The sequence below is a fragment of the Neolamprologus multifasciatus genome, chromosome 18 (genome assembly GCF_963576455.1).
Source record: "Neolamprologus multifasciatus chromosome 18, fNeoMul1.2, whole genome shotgun sequence".
Classification (NCBI taxonomy): Eukaryota; Metazoa; Chordata; class Actinopteri; order Cichliformes; family Cichlidae; genus Neolamprologus; species Neolamprologus multifasciatus.
Genome location: NC_140456.1, coordinates 16,647,733 through 16,664,399, shown reverse-complemented (window position 1 = coordinate 16,664,399; position 16,667 = coordinate 16,647,733). Strand labels below are relative to the sequence as shown.

Genomic DNA, 16,667 nt, shown 5'->3' with positions numbered 1-16,667 from the left:
CACGTTGGGCTATGAAACCTTGATGAGCTGGTCATTTATTTTTGTAGTATTTTGGACTACAAATAGGTTAATCGGTTGAAACCTCTAACGCTAATAAGCGCTTGAGTGATTATGAGTGGAAACGGTCATCAGTTCCCGGCCTAATTCCAACCTTCGGGTGATACTATGGCTTGATTGATGCGGGCATTTTAGGCCAGTGCACACTTTGTTTACAGTGGCGCTATTTACAAGCCAAAAGTGGCATATAAACAGTTAATATTGCACTTATAACATATTGTTGCTATATGCCAAAACTTACTGTTGGAGTTTCATTAATTATGAGTGTAACCTCCAATATTGCTGCTAATTCATAGTCTGTTTTTCCCGTGAGTTTAACCTTTGAAATCACTTATTATAGCTTAGATGTCTTAATAAGAAAGCAGCATAAGGCTGTAAAACTGTAAATTTTATCCTTCATGAACTACTTTCTTTAGGAAATGCATATTTTTCTGCTCACAGTTGGCCCACATAAAATGATCTGTGCAACATTGAGCAAGTTTTCAGTTATTTTTCCTCTTGGATTCATTCTCTGACTCTCCGGCCAGTTCAGACCTGAATGATGGCCTACAGTTGTTTATTGAATGGTATCTGTGTGAAAGTGCTCCACTGTGGACTTGATGAAAGATTATTGATGTTGATTTCTCTCCCTACCGCTGTCAGTCGCACGTCGCCTCGAGCAGGAAGGTTCTTCATTGTCTAAAAAATCCGATCTTATCCCGGAGCAGCATCTCCATTAGTTTTCACTGTCAAACAATAAATCTCATTTGCAGGATAACTAATCTTTAGCCAAAAAACAGAACTTGGAAATATCATATATGAACACCGGTCATTTAGATGCTCTGGACTTTCTGCTCTGCTTTGCATCAGACTATTTTGCTTTATCGTGAATGATGAATTCAAACCAATTTAAAGGGATGCGGTTTCTTTTATTATTTTTATTGAATTCTGACGCCGCTTCTGTGGGTGCTTCTCTTAAATTGAGCACCGCACATAAGGGAGAATTTTAATTGTGTCACACCGGTGACATGCAGCAGCTTTGTGATGGCACCCAGGCAGGCGGTGTATGGCTCCTGACTTCTACTAAACATTAGTGACACCTAATCTAAACGATTCAGTAACTACCTGAATATCAAGTCGGCGTCTGATAGAATGTCTCCTGCAAGACTAGTTTTACCCCTTTTTGCATTTTTGAGATTTAACTTAAAAGCACTCATCCACAAGATTGTTTTAGCTTATGATATTCGGGTGCGAAAGAACACAATATATAGATTTGTCATACGCGGATCTGCACAGCAGTGCAATTGCTGGCGTAGAACAGAATGATTACAGACATCATAATAGAAAGCGTGTTAATATGCATGCATATGTACGTAGGATTACCTGCTTTTGCAGAAGAATGCAAGGTACCAATAAAGCATCATTTACAATGGTAGTAAATTATTTGCTGTAGTTTTGTTTTTTTAAGCATGAGCTATTAACTAGAACTTGTTTGGGATTTTTCTTTTTGTTTTTTGTCCTTGTGAGAATAATGCAATTAATGTAATTCACAAATAAACACCCACGCACCAGTATGCATGCGTTTAAAGGATTTTTGTTATCATTTGATAAATATTTCTTAATGTTTTCTAAGTTGGTGTTAAATTTGAATATTTTTGGAATAGGCATGTTAGACAAAGTCTCTTTGACTTGTTATAATGCAGTTATAACTGCTATTGATTGACCAATAAGTGCTCAGGGCTTTCAGGTTCTAATGAGCCACCAAGTCTGCTGGTTTTCGTGTTCTCTTCAGTTTTTTAGTCCTCATCTTATAGGATCTCTTCCCAGAGAGTGCTTCGGGAAAGACTGCTTTCCCGAAACAAGGAAAGCAGTTCGATTAACTAAACTGCTCTTGTGCTAACGCCTTACAGCCAGCAGATTTATAAATAATTATTTATTGGTAGAGCGGTAAAGCTTCTTCAGTATCAAGTAGTGCCAACATGCTAACAGCAGAAGTCATATCTGGCCAGGATACAGTTAAATGTGTGATAATAAATCTGCGGGAGCTGTGCATTGTGGCTGATCTCTGCAGTCAGCATATTGCAGGGGAGTTGTTCTTTTAATTAGCACCTGGGAGTTGTTGTGTTTTGCATGTCACGTCTAATTGCTTGGCATGTTCGTGATAGAAAAACACAACATTTTTACGGAAACTGTGGGAGAGGTCTCGCGGTTAACTTTACCCCTATCCTTTGCCGCGCGCACACACACACAAAAAAATGAAACACATACACAAGACACCAAGACTCATTTGGGGAGATGTCCTGGAGCATGGACGGATGTGGACGGCTATCCCTCACTGACGTGGGCCTCTCACTGTCACCCTCTGTAGGCTCCGCGCTGCCCTCGGCCACAGGCAGGTAATAGCTCTGATGAGAGCCCTCCACTTTGTTTCAGAAATAATTTGCCACTCCTGCCGCCTGCAGGGGCTGCGTGGTAATAAAAATGAATCACACCGCTAACCTCTCCAAACCTGGCCCCGTTGCCTTTTTTAACCCCTTCTGCTCCAGCAGTGCCACCTTGGCGTGCCCTGCCAAGTTCTTTATTGCTGCTTTAAAAAACAAAATAATATCAGCCATAACCTTCTGTTTTAGGATCTCACCAGATTGGCCTCTGTGCTGCATATTAGTTCCCAAAACATGGAGCAAAGCTTCCAGGCTACTCACAGGTTACGAGTGCGGGAACACCAACTCTCTAGAGAGATTTTAGAATAGTTGGCCTTGCCAGGAGCCCTGGTGGAAGAAGAGTAATTAATTAAGACAAATGAATGAATGGGCCTTACCATGTCCTCTGCCTCTCTTTCTCTCTAAATGAAACCCACAGGTCAGTAATTAGCCCTGTGTGGGAGAAGTGGTACTGTAGTCACTAATTGCCCACATGCCACCGGGTTTCAGGGCCAGGTGGACATAGAGGAAGGACTGCTTCATTGAAGAAGGGGCCTAAGCCATGAAATTAAGATTCAATATTGTTAGCATTAAAAAATAAAGACTAATAAAGAAAAAGAATCCAACCCAACTGCTTTATGTGATCGAGATTCGTTTTTTAAACCTGCGTGTACTGGGACGCACACTTAAGGGGGGCATGTGCTCGTCGTCCCCTCAGCTTTGTATGTGAGGCGAGGGTTCAGCAGGGGTTAACAGCGTGAGCATTTAAGGGTGTTAGTCTTGCTGGCACAAAAACACAGCCACTCCATCATGAGGAGGCTGACAACCTCATTAATGTCACAATATATTCAACTCATCCCTCTGCCTGCCTACAGCAGCCAGATGCTTTTCCACTGGCCTTTCTTTAGAGTACAACACAACAACCTTTTGAATTCTGGTCATCTGTTCTTGAAGCGAGAAAAGCAGCATCAATTCCACTTGTAAAATATTTGTCTTAATTCTTTTGTGTTGTTATTCTCAGAGCAGAGCACACCGTGTCTACAGTGTAACCCGTTGGACCATAGGAGGCCTTATTTAGCACTCTTGCTGTGGCGTTTACTGTGTTGCTCCTTCATTTCTTGCCCTTAGCAACCTTTGATGCTTTGGGGCCCAGCTTTCTTTCCCTGTTGTGTGCTCTTTTTTTTTTTTGTTCATCTCAGTAGTTTCCCTCTGAGCCCCCTCTCTGTCTTTCTGCTGCTGCCCCTCTTCCTCACTCTCCCCTCACACACACACACACCCACCCCTCGGTTTGTGGAAGTGAAGCTGCTGGCTGCATGGGAATTGGTCCCATACAAGTCGCCCACCCCCACTGTGAAGTCTGTTCAGGCTGGTCAAACCCAAAGACCCTTCCCTCTGCCATTTCCACCCTTCAGTGCGTCTGTTTGATGTATCCACAGTGACTCTGGATGATCATGGACGAGTGGGAGGAGCTTAGACGCTTTGATAGTTTAGGAGGACTCGGCATGTGAAAGATGTGCGATGGCCATCCTCCTGTTCCTCTAGGCCAAGGCACCACTATTGCAGGCACTCAGATTGGTCATTCCTGTGGCTCCTCCACCGTTGGCTCCACCCGCTTTGTCTCAGTTTCCCTTCCCTTCCTATAAATTCCTGCTTGCCTTTGTCTTTCAGGCTTGACTAATTATCCTTGTTTGTTCCTCTTTATTTGAATTCAGTCATGTGTTCTTGACTCCGTGGGCTGGATTTAGGAGAATCATTCTGCCATTTGCCACTTAATTAAGTCAGGGTCAGAATCCATTGCTCAACGGAGAGCTGGAGGGACGGAGCTCTAATAGAATTATAAAAGAGGCCTTTCTCCACTGTTAAGGCTGCCTTTATCTAGGTGGGCTCCGCATAGGAAAATGAAAGGGGACACCAGCTCTAAGCAGGAATCCCATTTCCACTTTAGAGTCAGTAAGTGTTTTGATGTTTGCCCAAAGATTACATTGGAGTCAAAGCCAGCGAAAGAAAGTTAAACAGCAGTGATCGGCCGTGAGATAACTCTGGATGACGGAGGAAGTTTGCGGCGAAGCAAACACCTCTTCTTTTTTTGGTTGGAGGCGCAGGCATTTTTATTGGGAACCTTAAAAACCTCTAATCCCTAAGCGACACAGAAATTTAAAACAACTATGTGCTCGAGCCTGGGTGGGGAAATTAGTGTCTGTGTGCTTAGATGTCTGCTCGTACATAGAGAACTAACCATCGGTTCAGTTTTCAAAATTCCCCCCCATGCTGTGAAACTCACTCTCCTTTCCCTCTCTACCTCCCCTGCTACTCTGTCCTGGCACTTTGACATGCGAAATCTGCTGATTTTATTTTTCTTCCTCCTGCGGTGAGGAAGTGTCCTTTTCAAGGGTCTCAGTTTCCCCCCACCCCCCCTGACTGTCTAAACCCTGCCTCTGTTTGGATTGTTTTTCAATTTCAAACAAAAGACAGAGGCGGGATTACCATTTCACTTCCTTTCACACTCTTTCAAGTGGCAGCAGCTGAGTTTTTTTTTTTTTTTTTTTAAACCACTGCCTGGCTGTTTTAGCTTTTTTTTTCTGGTCTGTCTATTCTTGCTGAATTTAAAGCACAGCATCAGCAGTGAGCGAGGCCCTTTTCTGCAGGTCTCCAGGGCTGATTTCGTAGTGAGGGCTAACAAAGTGCCCTCAGGGCTCCTTTCTGAGTTGTTGACGTCTTCCTAATGGCTCTCCTCAGCCTTTTTGTTTTCACATCTTGGTGCTAACTTTCTGCCTCATTTAGCTCATATCAATTCACTGGGCTTTACGGATTCAGCATCTCATTCAGAGTCCAGCTCTCTGAAGCAAACTTTGGACAACAGGTTGTTTTTAACCCTGCTCAGATTTTTGTTAAAGGTTGTAGAGTTTGCCTTCGGGATTACAGCCAGTCAGTCAGTTTTCAGACAAACTTAAATCTCTTTGGCTGTAAAGAAGGGAAATAATGGTGGACGGCAGGACGGCCCCTTCCTGTTCTGAGCAGACCACCGATTCTAAGGCCAATTGATTTGCTAACCGGCTTGTCCCCACATAATGACTGAGTAGGGATTGATGGAGGTCTTACACCATAAAACTGAGCCACAGCAATTGCCTGCTATTAGGGCTGTATTGTTGTTCACAGAATACCCTCTGCCTAAAGAAAAGATTTGCTTATGCTGTAGCGGGAGGGGGGGGACTTTCTCCGTCATTGCTGCATTACATTACATTACCACATTCCCTTTGAGGTCATAATGAAAAAAATGTACCCATGTGTCTATAGGACAATTACTTTAAGGCTGTTTTGAGATGCGGCTAAGTAGCTTTATGAGCTGCTGGGTTTTTTTTGCAGTTAATCAATCTCTGCTTGGGTGCTGATAGAAGAAGACTTGCCCCTTTTTCATCACATCCTTAACTCCTGTAGTTAGGGCGGGTGCCAGGCTGCTCTGTGCAAGACTGACTGCTTTGTGAAGTAAGCCTGGCAGCTGACATATGAGTCTGAACACGGTTGCTGTCTGCGGTAAGTCGGCAGCCTCGACACCTGGCTGCTAAGGCAATAAAAAGTAGTGGCGAAGTTTGGTTGCTGTTTTTAAAATGGTTGTTTCTGATTGAGATTTCGCTAACAGGATCTGTTGCTAAAATACTGTAAATAGATTAAAAACAACAGTGAAATTATCCTTTTAATTATCTGTGTAGCCAAAAATTTGACCATACCATAGAGCTGCACTGTTGATGGAAAACACTTTGTATAAACGTTCCTTTCCTATGATGAACACAGGGAATGCACTTCTGCTGATATAAATTAGTGTGTGCTTCAAAAGTTTATTATTTGCTTTAATTGACTACTGAAAACTCATTTTTATTGGTTAGCGCTCCCTTAAACTTCTCCCCTTTTATTTTCGGCCATTTTTTTGCAACTATTTTCATGTATGTGTGTCTGACCGTAAGTTTGTTTACGTGTCTGTATGTTTCAATATATGTACTTATCTTCACTGTGTAAGTTTTATTAATACTGTGCAGCAGCCTATTTTTGAAAAGTGCTTTTTAATCTGTCCAAGAAATATCCAGCTGTTCGGGAAAGAAAAAAAATATTTGTGAGCTATGTTTGGGGATTTCATTTTGTGGGGAAATTGGCGAGGGGAAGGAAAGGGAGGAAAATATTAACAGATAAACTAACAAAACTCACAAAATTAATCTTACATGATGGATAGCTTAAACCAGAGCATGTAGAACTGTCTTACTTCATTTGTGTAAACCAGGTCTTTATAGTAAGCTGATACATACACAATATTATTCACTGTGTAGAGATAGATTCATCCACTTCTCATCCAAAAGGTAATTTTTTAATAAATGATGATGAAAGCTGGCCATTATTTGATGATGAAATACAGTTGAATTGAGTTAGAGTGTCCGTTTGTACTTGCTGCCATGCCTCGACCCGCTGATAGAGAGTCCCATGAGAGCCTTGTCACTCTAGCCAGCGTTGCTGCTTTAACTTATCCTTACAAACCTTCCCCGTTCTGTCACTCACCCACAAATCCAAACAACAGCCTCTTTTTGCTCCTCTTATCACACCGACTGACAGGGTCACCGGGTTAGTACCACACTGGGCATGCTCAGTCATTCGCGTATTGATATTGATTTTTTTTCTCCCCCTTTCCTATTTGTACAGTTTGTATGTGGGCACAGAATCAAAGGGGGGGGGGGGGGGGGGGGTCAAGATGGAGAGCAATAGATAGAATTCTGCCTGGTGATAGAGGATGGAGCCTTCCCTCATCCTCTATTCTCTGCTGCGGGCTGGAGTGAAGGAGCCCCACATCCCACTGTCCCTTTCTGGCTGCCATTCAGCCCCATCGATCTGACTCAGGGCCCAGCCACCCCAAGGGAGACTGGGGCTCTGAGACACACTGCCTCTTTTGTGGAGGGGATCCACCAGTTCAGACTGACAGCCGACAGCGCTGATAAAAATACGTCCCCCGCCTTCCCGTATTGTCCACAGCAGACATGCTGTTCAGGATGTGTAACCTTTAGAAAGCTGGCCAGGCTTTAACGGTCATGCTGACGACCATAATCACTAGAAACTGGAATATTGCCCAAAGCGTCACACCCTTTGGCATTCTCTCATCTTTCCAGCACATCTTGCTGTATTATTTCCCACTGTGATAGTGAAGGCTAGTCACTTTCCTGTGCTCTAATAATTTAGAAATGTCACTGCACTCCGGTGAGTCTCTTAGGCCAATTACTCTAATATTTCCCCTGTGTGTCTGCATTTCTCCTTTTGTACATGTCTTTGCCTTTACGTCAAGGCCTCTGAATTATGAGATATGTTTCGAGAAAGTTCTTTAACTTGGGTGCGAAATTGCTCATAGCGTGTTCGTCATGTTTCACCCTGCCTGACCTGCGTTGCCCCTGTCATTTCCTTCCCTCCAGGGAAGAGAAGGAGCGCTGGATCCGAGCCAAGTACGAGCAGAAGCTGTTCCTGGTGGGACTGCCCCAGTCAGATGTGCCTCTGGGGCAGCAGCTGCTTCGGGCGGTGGTGGAGGATGACCTGAGGTTGGTGGTGCTGCTGCTGGCCCATGGCACCAAGGAGGAGGTTAATGAGACCTACGGGGATGGAGATGGACGCACCGCTCTGCACCTCTCGTGTGCTATGGCCAATGTAGTCATCACACAGCTGCTCATCTGGGTGAGTGGGCTCCACTGAGCGTTGTTGGGAGCATTGTTAAAGGTGGATGAACATTTGAATCAGTGAATTCTGCTTTCACAGCAGAGCATTTGCAACTGTCAGTCATGGAAAAATTATATTTAAATTTACTTATTAAATTATTTTAAAGTAATTCAAAAGTGATTTTAGGGGAAATTATCTGGAAATCTATACAAACTACTGTTTCATTGTATGTTTTGGTATAAATAGTAGCAAAATAAGTACTTAAGTACTTAGTATTAGGTGGCATTTTGAATTGGATGGACAACAGAGGTATTTCAGTGAGTAACTGGGCATAATTTCACAACATGGAAGAATTCATTTGGCAATGTGAAAAAAAAGAGGAGAACCTTGGGGGAAGGAAAATGTAGGAGGCAAAATATTATAGAATATTAGTATTTTCACACAAAATTTCAATATACCTCCGATTAGCCAGCACAATGACTCAATGCAGTGCTGAGCAAAAGTCTTGAATCACCCCTCCTTTGTTTCAAAGATCCAGGCTTTCTTGTAATGTTTTTAAAGTGGTCTTGAGCAATAGTTCTCCAGGCTTTCTGAAGATCTTCAAGGGTTTTCTTTGGACACTGGCTGCTGTGGATTAGTCACGTGCCTGACCATTTTCAGAGGAGAGTTTTTCCTAAGCTGCTTAACGCTGACTTACGAATCATTCAAGTATAAAAACGGCACTCACAACTTAGCAAAGAACCATTTTTTAATTCGTCATCATCACTATGTACAGAGGAGATAAGGAGAAAACAGTGTATACAAGAACTGGACTGAAAATCAGCCCTAACAGGTCTCAGTACATAAGGAGGTCACTACAATGTACAAAGCTTGCCTAAAAGAGGCTGTGTCAAAAAATACAGGTGTTCATACCAAATGTTGGCTTTTGTGCTTGTTCAGATGTAACAACGTCTTTCTTATATGCTGTATTTCCAACTTTCCTAGCAAAATACAAAGAAATGGGGGGTGGAGGATGGCTCAAGGCTGCACAGTACTGTACCACCCCACTAAAATGGCTTTTTTACAGAGTGCTTTCAGGGAAATCACAAACGTATCACATTATTACTAAATCTCATCAATGAACCTAAATCATAAGCATTAATTCCAGAGGACGTGCCAAAAATAACGTGTAGTTACTTGTACTTTATGCTTATGTCATTCTCTTATGTCAACCATTCTCTCCCACAGTACGGTGTGGATGTGAAAAGCCGAGATGCCCGCGGCCAAACGCCGCTGTCCTACGCCCGGCGGGCTGTGAGCCAGGAGTGCGCGGACATATTACTCCAACACGGTTGCCCCAACGACACCAGTAGCCTGACCTCCGTGCCCACGCCCAACATGAGCCGCCGCAACCCCAACATCAACAACAACAACGCCCAGTGTGAGCTCAACCGCAGTATCAGCATCATGTAGGAGCCAGAAAGCAGCTGCAGACGAGCACCCACCTAAACCCACCCGTGTCTCCTCCCAGTACTTCCTCCTCTGTTTCTCACACTGTGTAACCCAAAACCAGTACGCACGGATAGGTATCAGGAGCGACGGACCTACTGCAGATATTCCACCGCGCTGACAGAAGTGGGAGCGTTTGGGGTTTCGGACATTGTACATTGTTTATTTTATATTATTATTTTTTATTCCTGTTGTTTGTTAAATTTATTCAATCTCGGTCTGAAGTGATCACGATGAGCTTTAAGCTTTTTTGTTTTTTAAGCGTCAACCAAACAAATGACTTACTTTGGCATTCATACCTACTCTACGAAAAGCATTTCCTTAATGCTTGAACATTTCCTTTTTATGTCTTCCCCTTCTGCGATGTGAACTGATTATACAGTGTGAATGAGAAACTTCCTTCAAATTTCCAATCCTAAGTGTAATAACATAAAACTGTAAAGAATAGTTTTAGAAGTGACAAAACACTGATGTGGGAAAGAAACTAAATCTCTCTTGATATCAGTGGCTGTTGCAGGCTTTCGTAATGATGCATGTCTTCAACACAGCTATCAAACTCTTGACATACTATTCATATACAAAGGCAAAGCAATTATAGTTAAAGAGTCCAAATGATTTAAATACTTAATTTACAGGGAAATGGATTCAGATCATCATAAAGGAGTTGATTGCACAATTCCTATCGGGTGAAATTGAGTCATTTCCTTCGCCACCCTTATCGTGATGCTCGGGTAAAAGTGTCCGTGACTACAAAGGAATTAAGGGGCATAATGTTTTATGACCATTGAGCCACATGGCTTTGTACGCGTTCCTCTTCAATCAGAATTCATTCAGATTCAAAGGTTTGATTAAAGCAGTGAAATTGTGCCATTACAATCTTTTTGTTGAAGTAATTTCCCAAATGACAAGATTGTGTTGATAATTGACACAGATTCGCGCAATTTCATCCCGTGAGCGTCCTGGAATATCCACTCGCCTCCTGTGGCCGAAGGCTGTCGTATTTGGTACTCTAAAGAAGACTTCCTCTGTTGTTGCTGTGAAATGCATATACTGGTACTGTGTGTGTGCGCGCGCGTGTGCGTCCATACATAACGCTATGATACGTTTGTGTTCGCGTGTTCGTGGGCATTTCTGTTGTTGAAAGGACGCCGGAGAGGTGACAGAAACTGTCAGTGACGATTTGGGATCATAACTGTGTAACAATGTACAGACCACTGTAAAAAGTAGTTCTTCTTCCTTTGCCTTATTCCTTATAAGAAGTTTGAACTTAGTCGATGAGAAGCAGCCTTTTACCTTCTCCTTAAACCTCTGTGCTCTCCCCCTGAGAACCTGTCAGCCCGAAAGCAGGGAGCTAACAACGCGCATTCACGTGACTGACGTGAGACATGTAGGGATTCAAATGAGCAAAGATGTTCATATATATAGAGAGACGAGTATAATTAGTTTGCATTATTACAAATGTACAGTATTCCACAGATGTGATAAGCCAACTCATTTAGAGTAAGTGGGACTCGGACGTAAAAATGACTTTAGATGGAGTCGGCACAATGTGGGTGTATTTCTCCTTTTATTAAACTGCCATTTGTGAGGTTTTAAAACATCTTGATTTTACGTGTTTACATAGGCAGAATGTTTGTTTACAGAGCAAGTTACGAACTTGGTACCTTATCTACATGGTTTTGTTGTTGCGTTACAGTATTCCTGTTTTCAGAGCCTACTGAAAATGACCATGGGGTCAAAAGAGGGTTTTGTTCATCCAGGCGATGGAGATACTGTAAAAGAAAGTTTTGACATTTTAAAAAAATATATGCTTATTTGCTTTCTTGATGGGAAGATTGTGTACAGATGTTTTTCCAGAGCAGCCATATGAAGTAGTTATCAACCACATTTGGTAAAGGTTCTACTTAGGTACATTACACCTTGTTTACAGCGCCGTTACCACGATGGAACTAGGCCTAATAAAGAAGTTACACCATACGTCCCTATATTTCTGGGCTTTCTTGCTCTGGAGTTTATGCACACCTAACAGTCGTATCGATCTTCCTGTCTTCCTCCCAGCAAGACGCGCATAAGCATATTTAATAAAATGTCAAATTAATCTTTGAAGACATCCCCAAAAGAAATCAAACTGACTTCTTTGAATTTACTAGTACTGTAATGTAATACTGGCCTTATTTCTGATCTTTACTTGACCAACCTGTTTCATTGAGTGCATTTTGTTGTCCAAGGGGATCGGTAAGAGGAGTTAAGCGTGTACAGTGATTACCCTTATTTACATACTGTAGATGATTTAAAAAAAACACTAGAAATCTGCCTGTTTTTCCCCCTGAAAACAAGATGAAGTGTAAATATTAGCTTGATGCTTTTATCTGAAGACAAACTCCTGAACTGAAATGGTTTTCGGTCTTCCTGACCAACAAACCGTATTTTGATATGTTTTGTTTTGTTTGTTTGTTTCTTCTTTGGCATATTTTTTAAGGTACTTCTGTTTGGTCTTGCCGTTAACCGACCATCTTTGGTACTTGTGTATAATGATGTACATTTAACATATTTATAATGCAGTATGTAAATATATTTTCTTGTTTTTGTTTTGTTTTTTGCTCATTTTCCTATTGTAATTCCTTTACATTCAGAACGTGACTCAAAAGCTAAAGAATAACTTGTTGTATGCTTGGATGCTTGGCTGACAGTTGACCTATTAATAAACACTCAAATAAAAACGATGTAGCCTTCCCTGGATTTAGGGAAATCAACGCATTTGTCTTGTGTATGTGTGTGTGTGTGTCACTCTTTATCCATCACACTCCTGTCTCTCCCATCTCTTGTCTTGCTGTGCCTTAACGGTGAAGGTGAGGCTTTCTTTCAAATTAGAAGTCACGTTTTTACTCTTTTGCGTGTCCCTTCCTCAAACTTCGTGTCCGAAACAACTCAGCCAGGCCTGCCTCGAGGTAAGTGAACCACCCTCTTCACTTCCTGCTCGAGGGACCCCCAACAGTTGCTGAAAGAGGATTAAGATAAAGAGCTGGGCTTAGTGTCAGGCAGCACAACACTGTGGGGAAAACTGAAAGATCTGTGTTCAGAGGAGTCAAGCCCTCACTAATCCACTTCTTATTTCCTGCTAATCTTGTCTCAGCATATCTTCATCCCCTTCCTCTTTCTGTTGGCCAGCATTGTTTGCTCTTTATCACCTGGTTTCTCTTTAGTTTCTCCTCTTCCTCCCTCAGCACTGCCTTGAAATGGAGACTGACTTCCCCAGGTCACGCTTTAAAGCTCTTAAAAACAAATTTTCTCAACCAACTTCCTTATTAGTAATTGGGTAGTATTGTCTTTGCTTACTTCACCTTGCGGATTAGTGACCTTCCTCTGTAGTCTCCTCAGAGGGAGGAAATTAATAGGGCTAATTTAGAATAACATTATCACAGCTATCCTTTAGCAGCATTAGATGGGAGGTGTTCGGTTGCTGTCATGAAAAATCGAATCCTTCTCACATTCCTTTGAACTTATTTTCATTTTATACTCCTTCTCTTTTTGGCCTCTATGCACTAATCATGAGAACAATTCCTCCTGTTTGGCTTTCGATAGCAATGAGCAACTATTTGGAGGAAAAGATCAGCTTACAAAGAGCTGAGAGTTAACTCTGATTAAGGTAGCAGGCCATGAAACCCAGGGAATGTAAAAAAAATGATATCAAATGAACCTTTAAAGGTAGTCTGTGGGACTATTGCAAGATCAGGTAACACTCTTGTGTTTTGTTTAATAATAATAATTGTAGATTTAAGATTTATAAACCTTCAAGGTCTTTAATGTCAGAATTTAAAGGGTTTGCTCGCACATACCTAAACTAGTGCTTGTCTGTTCTTACCTAGGGAGAAAAAAAAAACGGTCTTGTAATTTATTACCATGCCTCGTGTCTTGGCAGACCCCGGCCACTTGTGTTTGTTGTGGTGAGACTGGAGCGCTTGTTTGCACCGCCGTGTGTTTTGATATTTCATCAGGGCTTGCTAAACAGTGAGGAGGGCTCTCTGCCGCCCACCTCTTCTCAGACAAATTGCCTCCGAGATTGCAGAGGTGGGTCTGAGGCTGATGGATGGGCACACAAAGACCTGACGAGACCATATTTGCAAACATTAAATCCATACTTCCCTTATGCAGAAGCTGCTTGGCTGCAGGTCACCGGCAGTGAGTGATGCACCCAGTCCTGATGTGAATGCTGCATCAAGGTGGCACTGAACAAATGTTTATCTTACATGTTCCTTGCTGCCTGTCCTGATGTGGATGTGTTCTGTTGCTCCCTGTTTTTCCTCCTCTTTTCAATCTTGCAGTCTCTTTAACCAGTAATTATATCCTCTCTTGCCCTGACCCTCTCTCCTCTCCTGAATCCCCCACAGACTTAAACATCCATTATCAATTCCAGCTCCATCATGTCTGAGCAGTACATCCATGTTGCACCCTGCCCTTCCTGACTGCCCCACGTCTCCATACTCATTTCCCCATCCTCTCAGTGATCGACCTCTCTTTCCCTACTTGCTGCCCAACCTGGCTGCTTCATACCCACCGTGCCATCTTCCTCTTCACCCTCCTCTCACTCCTTTGTCTTATATAAACGCTCTGTTCCCATCACTCTTTCTCTTTCCCTCCTTCTTCCCTTACTTTCTCTCCTCTTCCCCGTTGGCTTTTGCCTGCATTTTGCTGTTAATTTGCCTGAGAATGCATTAGCTGTAATGAAGGCTGAGGGCCGAGGGAATCCTCCAGGGTTCCATTAATCATCCCCCCTCAGACAGGCAACCTTGATTACAAGTGGCAAGAAATTCATTAGAGCCGGGCCTCTGACAACTCTTATCTCCGCCACTAGATCTGACTCATTAGGCAGCCAAATTAAAGCTATGATGGCCCTGATGAAACTCATCGCTTGTTTATCTTGTGCGATTTGATGCATCTGCCCATACATCACTGTAGCCACGACCGTCCGGACCCTCCCAAGAAGTCAGGCCTCCAGTCGGCGCTGAGCAGACTGCACACTCACACAACCAAGCCAGTAATGAGCTCCCTCGCTTTCCTCCCTCCCTTTCTCTCTCTCTCTCTCTCTGCAGGTGGGAATGAGGGAATAGTTACACGTCTTTGCTGGAAAGAACTTCTGATATTTCAATTTGTGATTCAAGTAGCACAATGGCAGAATATGGAGTCTCGAGATTGAAGTGTTTACTGAATGTGCGGCTTAAAAAGAACAGACTGTTAGAAACTTTGAATGAATTAACACAGTAACCCGAGAAACTCAAGTCTGCTACACATTACTCTCCCCCAGAAAGCTTCTGCACGTTAATAATTCATTAATAATAAAAGCAATATTATTTCTTTCCACACTAACAGCTCTAAACCTGCAGGATCTCAGTGATAACAGCCAGTGCCTATCATGAGTTTTGTCATGGCTCCTCATCGTCAGCCCCTCCATGCAGCGCATGCATGGGATCTGAAATAGCTGTGGCACTCTGGCACAGTGACGTGGAAATAACCATCTATGTTAGTCAGCTCTTGGACCACAATCAAACTTCCACTGCACCTTCACACGACCATCACTCCTTGAATCCCCATGTGAGTGTCACAATCTTAATGCATGAGGTGGACGGTGAAATAAAGTTTACTACTCATGGGTGCCCGGGTCATGAAGTGTCTGTTTATGCTCTGAGGTCAAGCCTGTATTCAACAGAGGCGTGAGGAAAATTTAATGTAAAGATGATTATAGATGTCTGTTGCTATTTGAGATTAGTTTTTAAAAAAAAAAAAAAAAAAAAAAAAAAAAAACCAAACCCACCTTATTGTGGCAAAAGTTTAATTTCATGAAATATTAATTATCTGAGGAATCCTGCCTCATCATATTTCAAATGATGAATAAATAAACGTGATCTGACGTCTACTGAATCTTTTTGGAATCACGAAGACTATCTGATATAAAGTTTTAAAAAATCCAACATAAGATTTTGTGCAAGCAGCTCAGAGACAGCGTGTAAACCGAGGACCGTGATGCACATGAAAGTTTTCATAAAAACACCAAGCCTTCCTCCTATAATAGGGTAGCTGTTTCTGGTTAGAGATTATGTTAATATTGCTGGCCTGTAGAGTACAATTTCCGATTTGATTTCATTTAGCACCGCTTTTATTCGCTCAGGTCTGTTTCTGTAAGTACAAGACGAGTAATTGCATTTACTAGCTACAGGTCTGTGTATGTATCCTTAAGAAAATCCGCGTTTTAGGAGTAATGTAGTTTCTTACAATCATAACATTCATTAAAAATCAAACATATAAATATCGTCTACTTCGGCCATTGAAACAAAAGATGAAATACTTCATATTTTAGTAAATCTCGAAAGATGTCGACATTTCTGAGGGATATTAGTTGTATTAAAATGATGCATCTCGTATCTATCAGGTGACACAGCACCAATAAATTATGCCTTCAAAGCGGACTTTAATGCGTCCTATTAAATGACTTCTTGTTCATATTTAGTTCTTTTTGGATCGATTTACAAAAAAAACATTTTAACGCCACGAGATTAAAGAGCTTATGTCTGTTTGTGTCGGTGCAGTGACTGATAGAGAAGTTCATTACAGAGTGTTGAATGTGCTCAGCCTAATGAGGATCCATCAGTTCAGTTGAGACAACATGGCCTCCTAAAGAGAAATCAATCACTGCTGCTGCTACCTTAAAAAAGACTGTTGCACCTCTCAGGTCCTTGATGTATCTAAAATAAAATTTAAAAAAAATAAAATAAAAAAAATAAAAATTAATAGATTCTTAAAGAATTTGCAACTTCAGAAAATTAAGACTAACAGATGTGCAGCAGAAGCTATGAAATTACACAAAAACAGACATTAATGTGCTTCTAACGCCTCACTGAAACTCTCTAAAAAAATGCTTTAAAAACGTCTTCTAAGTCCAAAAAAATGAACAGAAATATTTTTTATGATAAAATTTCAACGTTTCATCAGGATATATTTTTAGTCAAAACAGCCGCCTGACCGTAGTTTGTTTGTTTTTTTAAATGAACT

General features: G+C 41.9%; 1 protein-coding gene across 1 annotated transcript in view; it reads left to right on the top strand.

The window, feature by feature from the left end:
* LOC146497658 (arf-GAP with GTPase, ANK repeat and PH domain-containing protein 3-like) overlaps positions 1–12,376 on the top strand; it is a 75,065-nt gene extending 62,689 nt beyond the window's left edge. The window contains exons 17-18 of the mRNA XM_085139165.1: positions 7,898–8,153; positions 9,363–12,376. Of these exons, the coding sequence (XP_084995291.1) occupies positions 7,898–8,153; positions 9,363–9,587 (481 nt within the window). The 3' untranslated portion in view covers positions 9,588–12,376. The remainder of the gene's footprint in view (positions 1–7,897; positions 8,154–9,362) is intronic.
* The last annotated feature ends 4,291 nt before the right edge of the window (positions 12,377–16,667 follow it).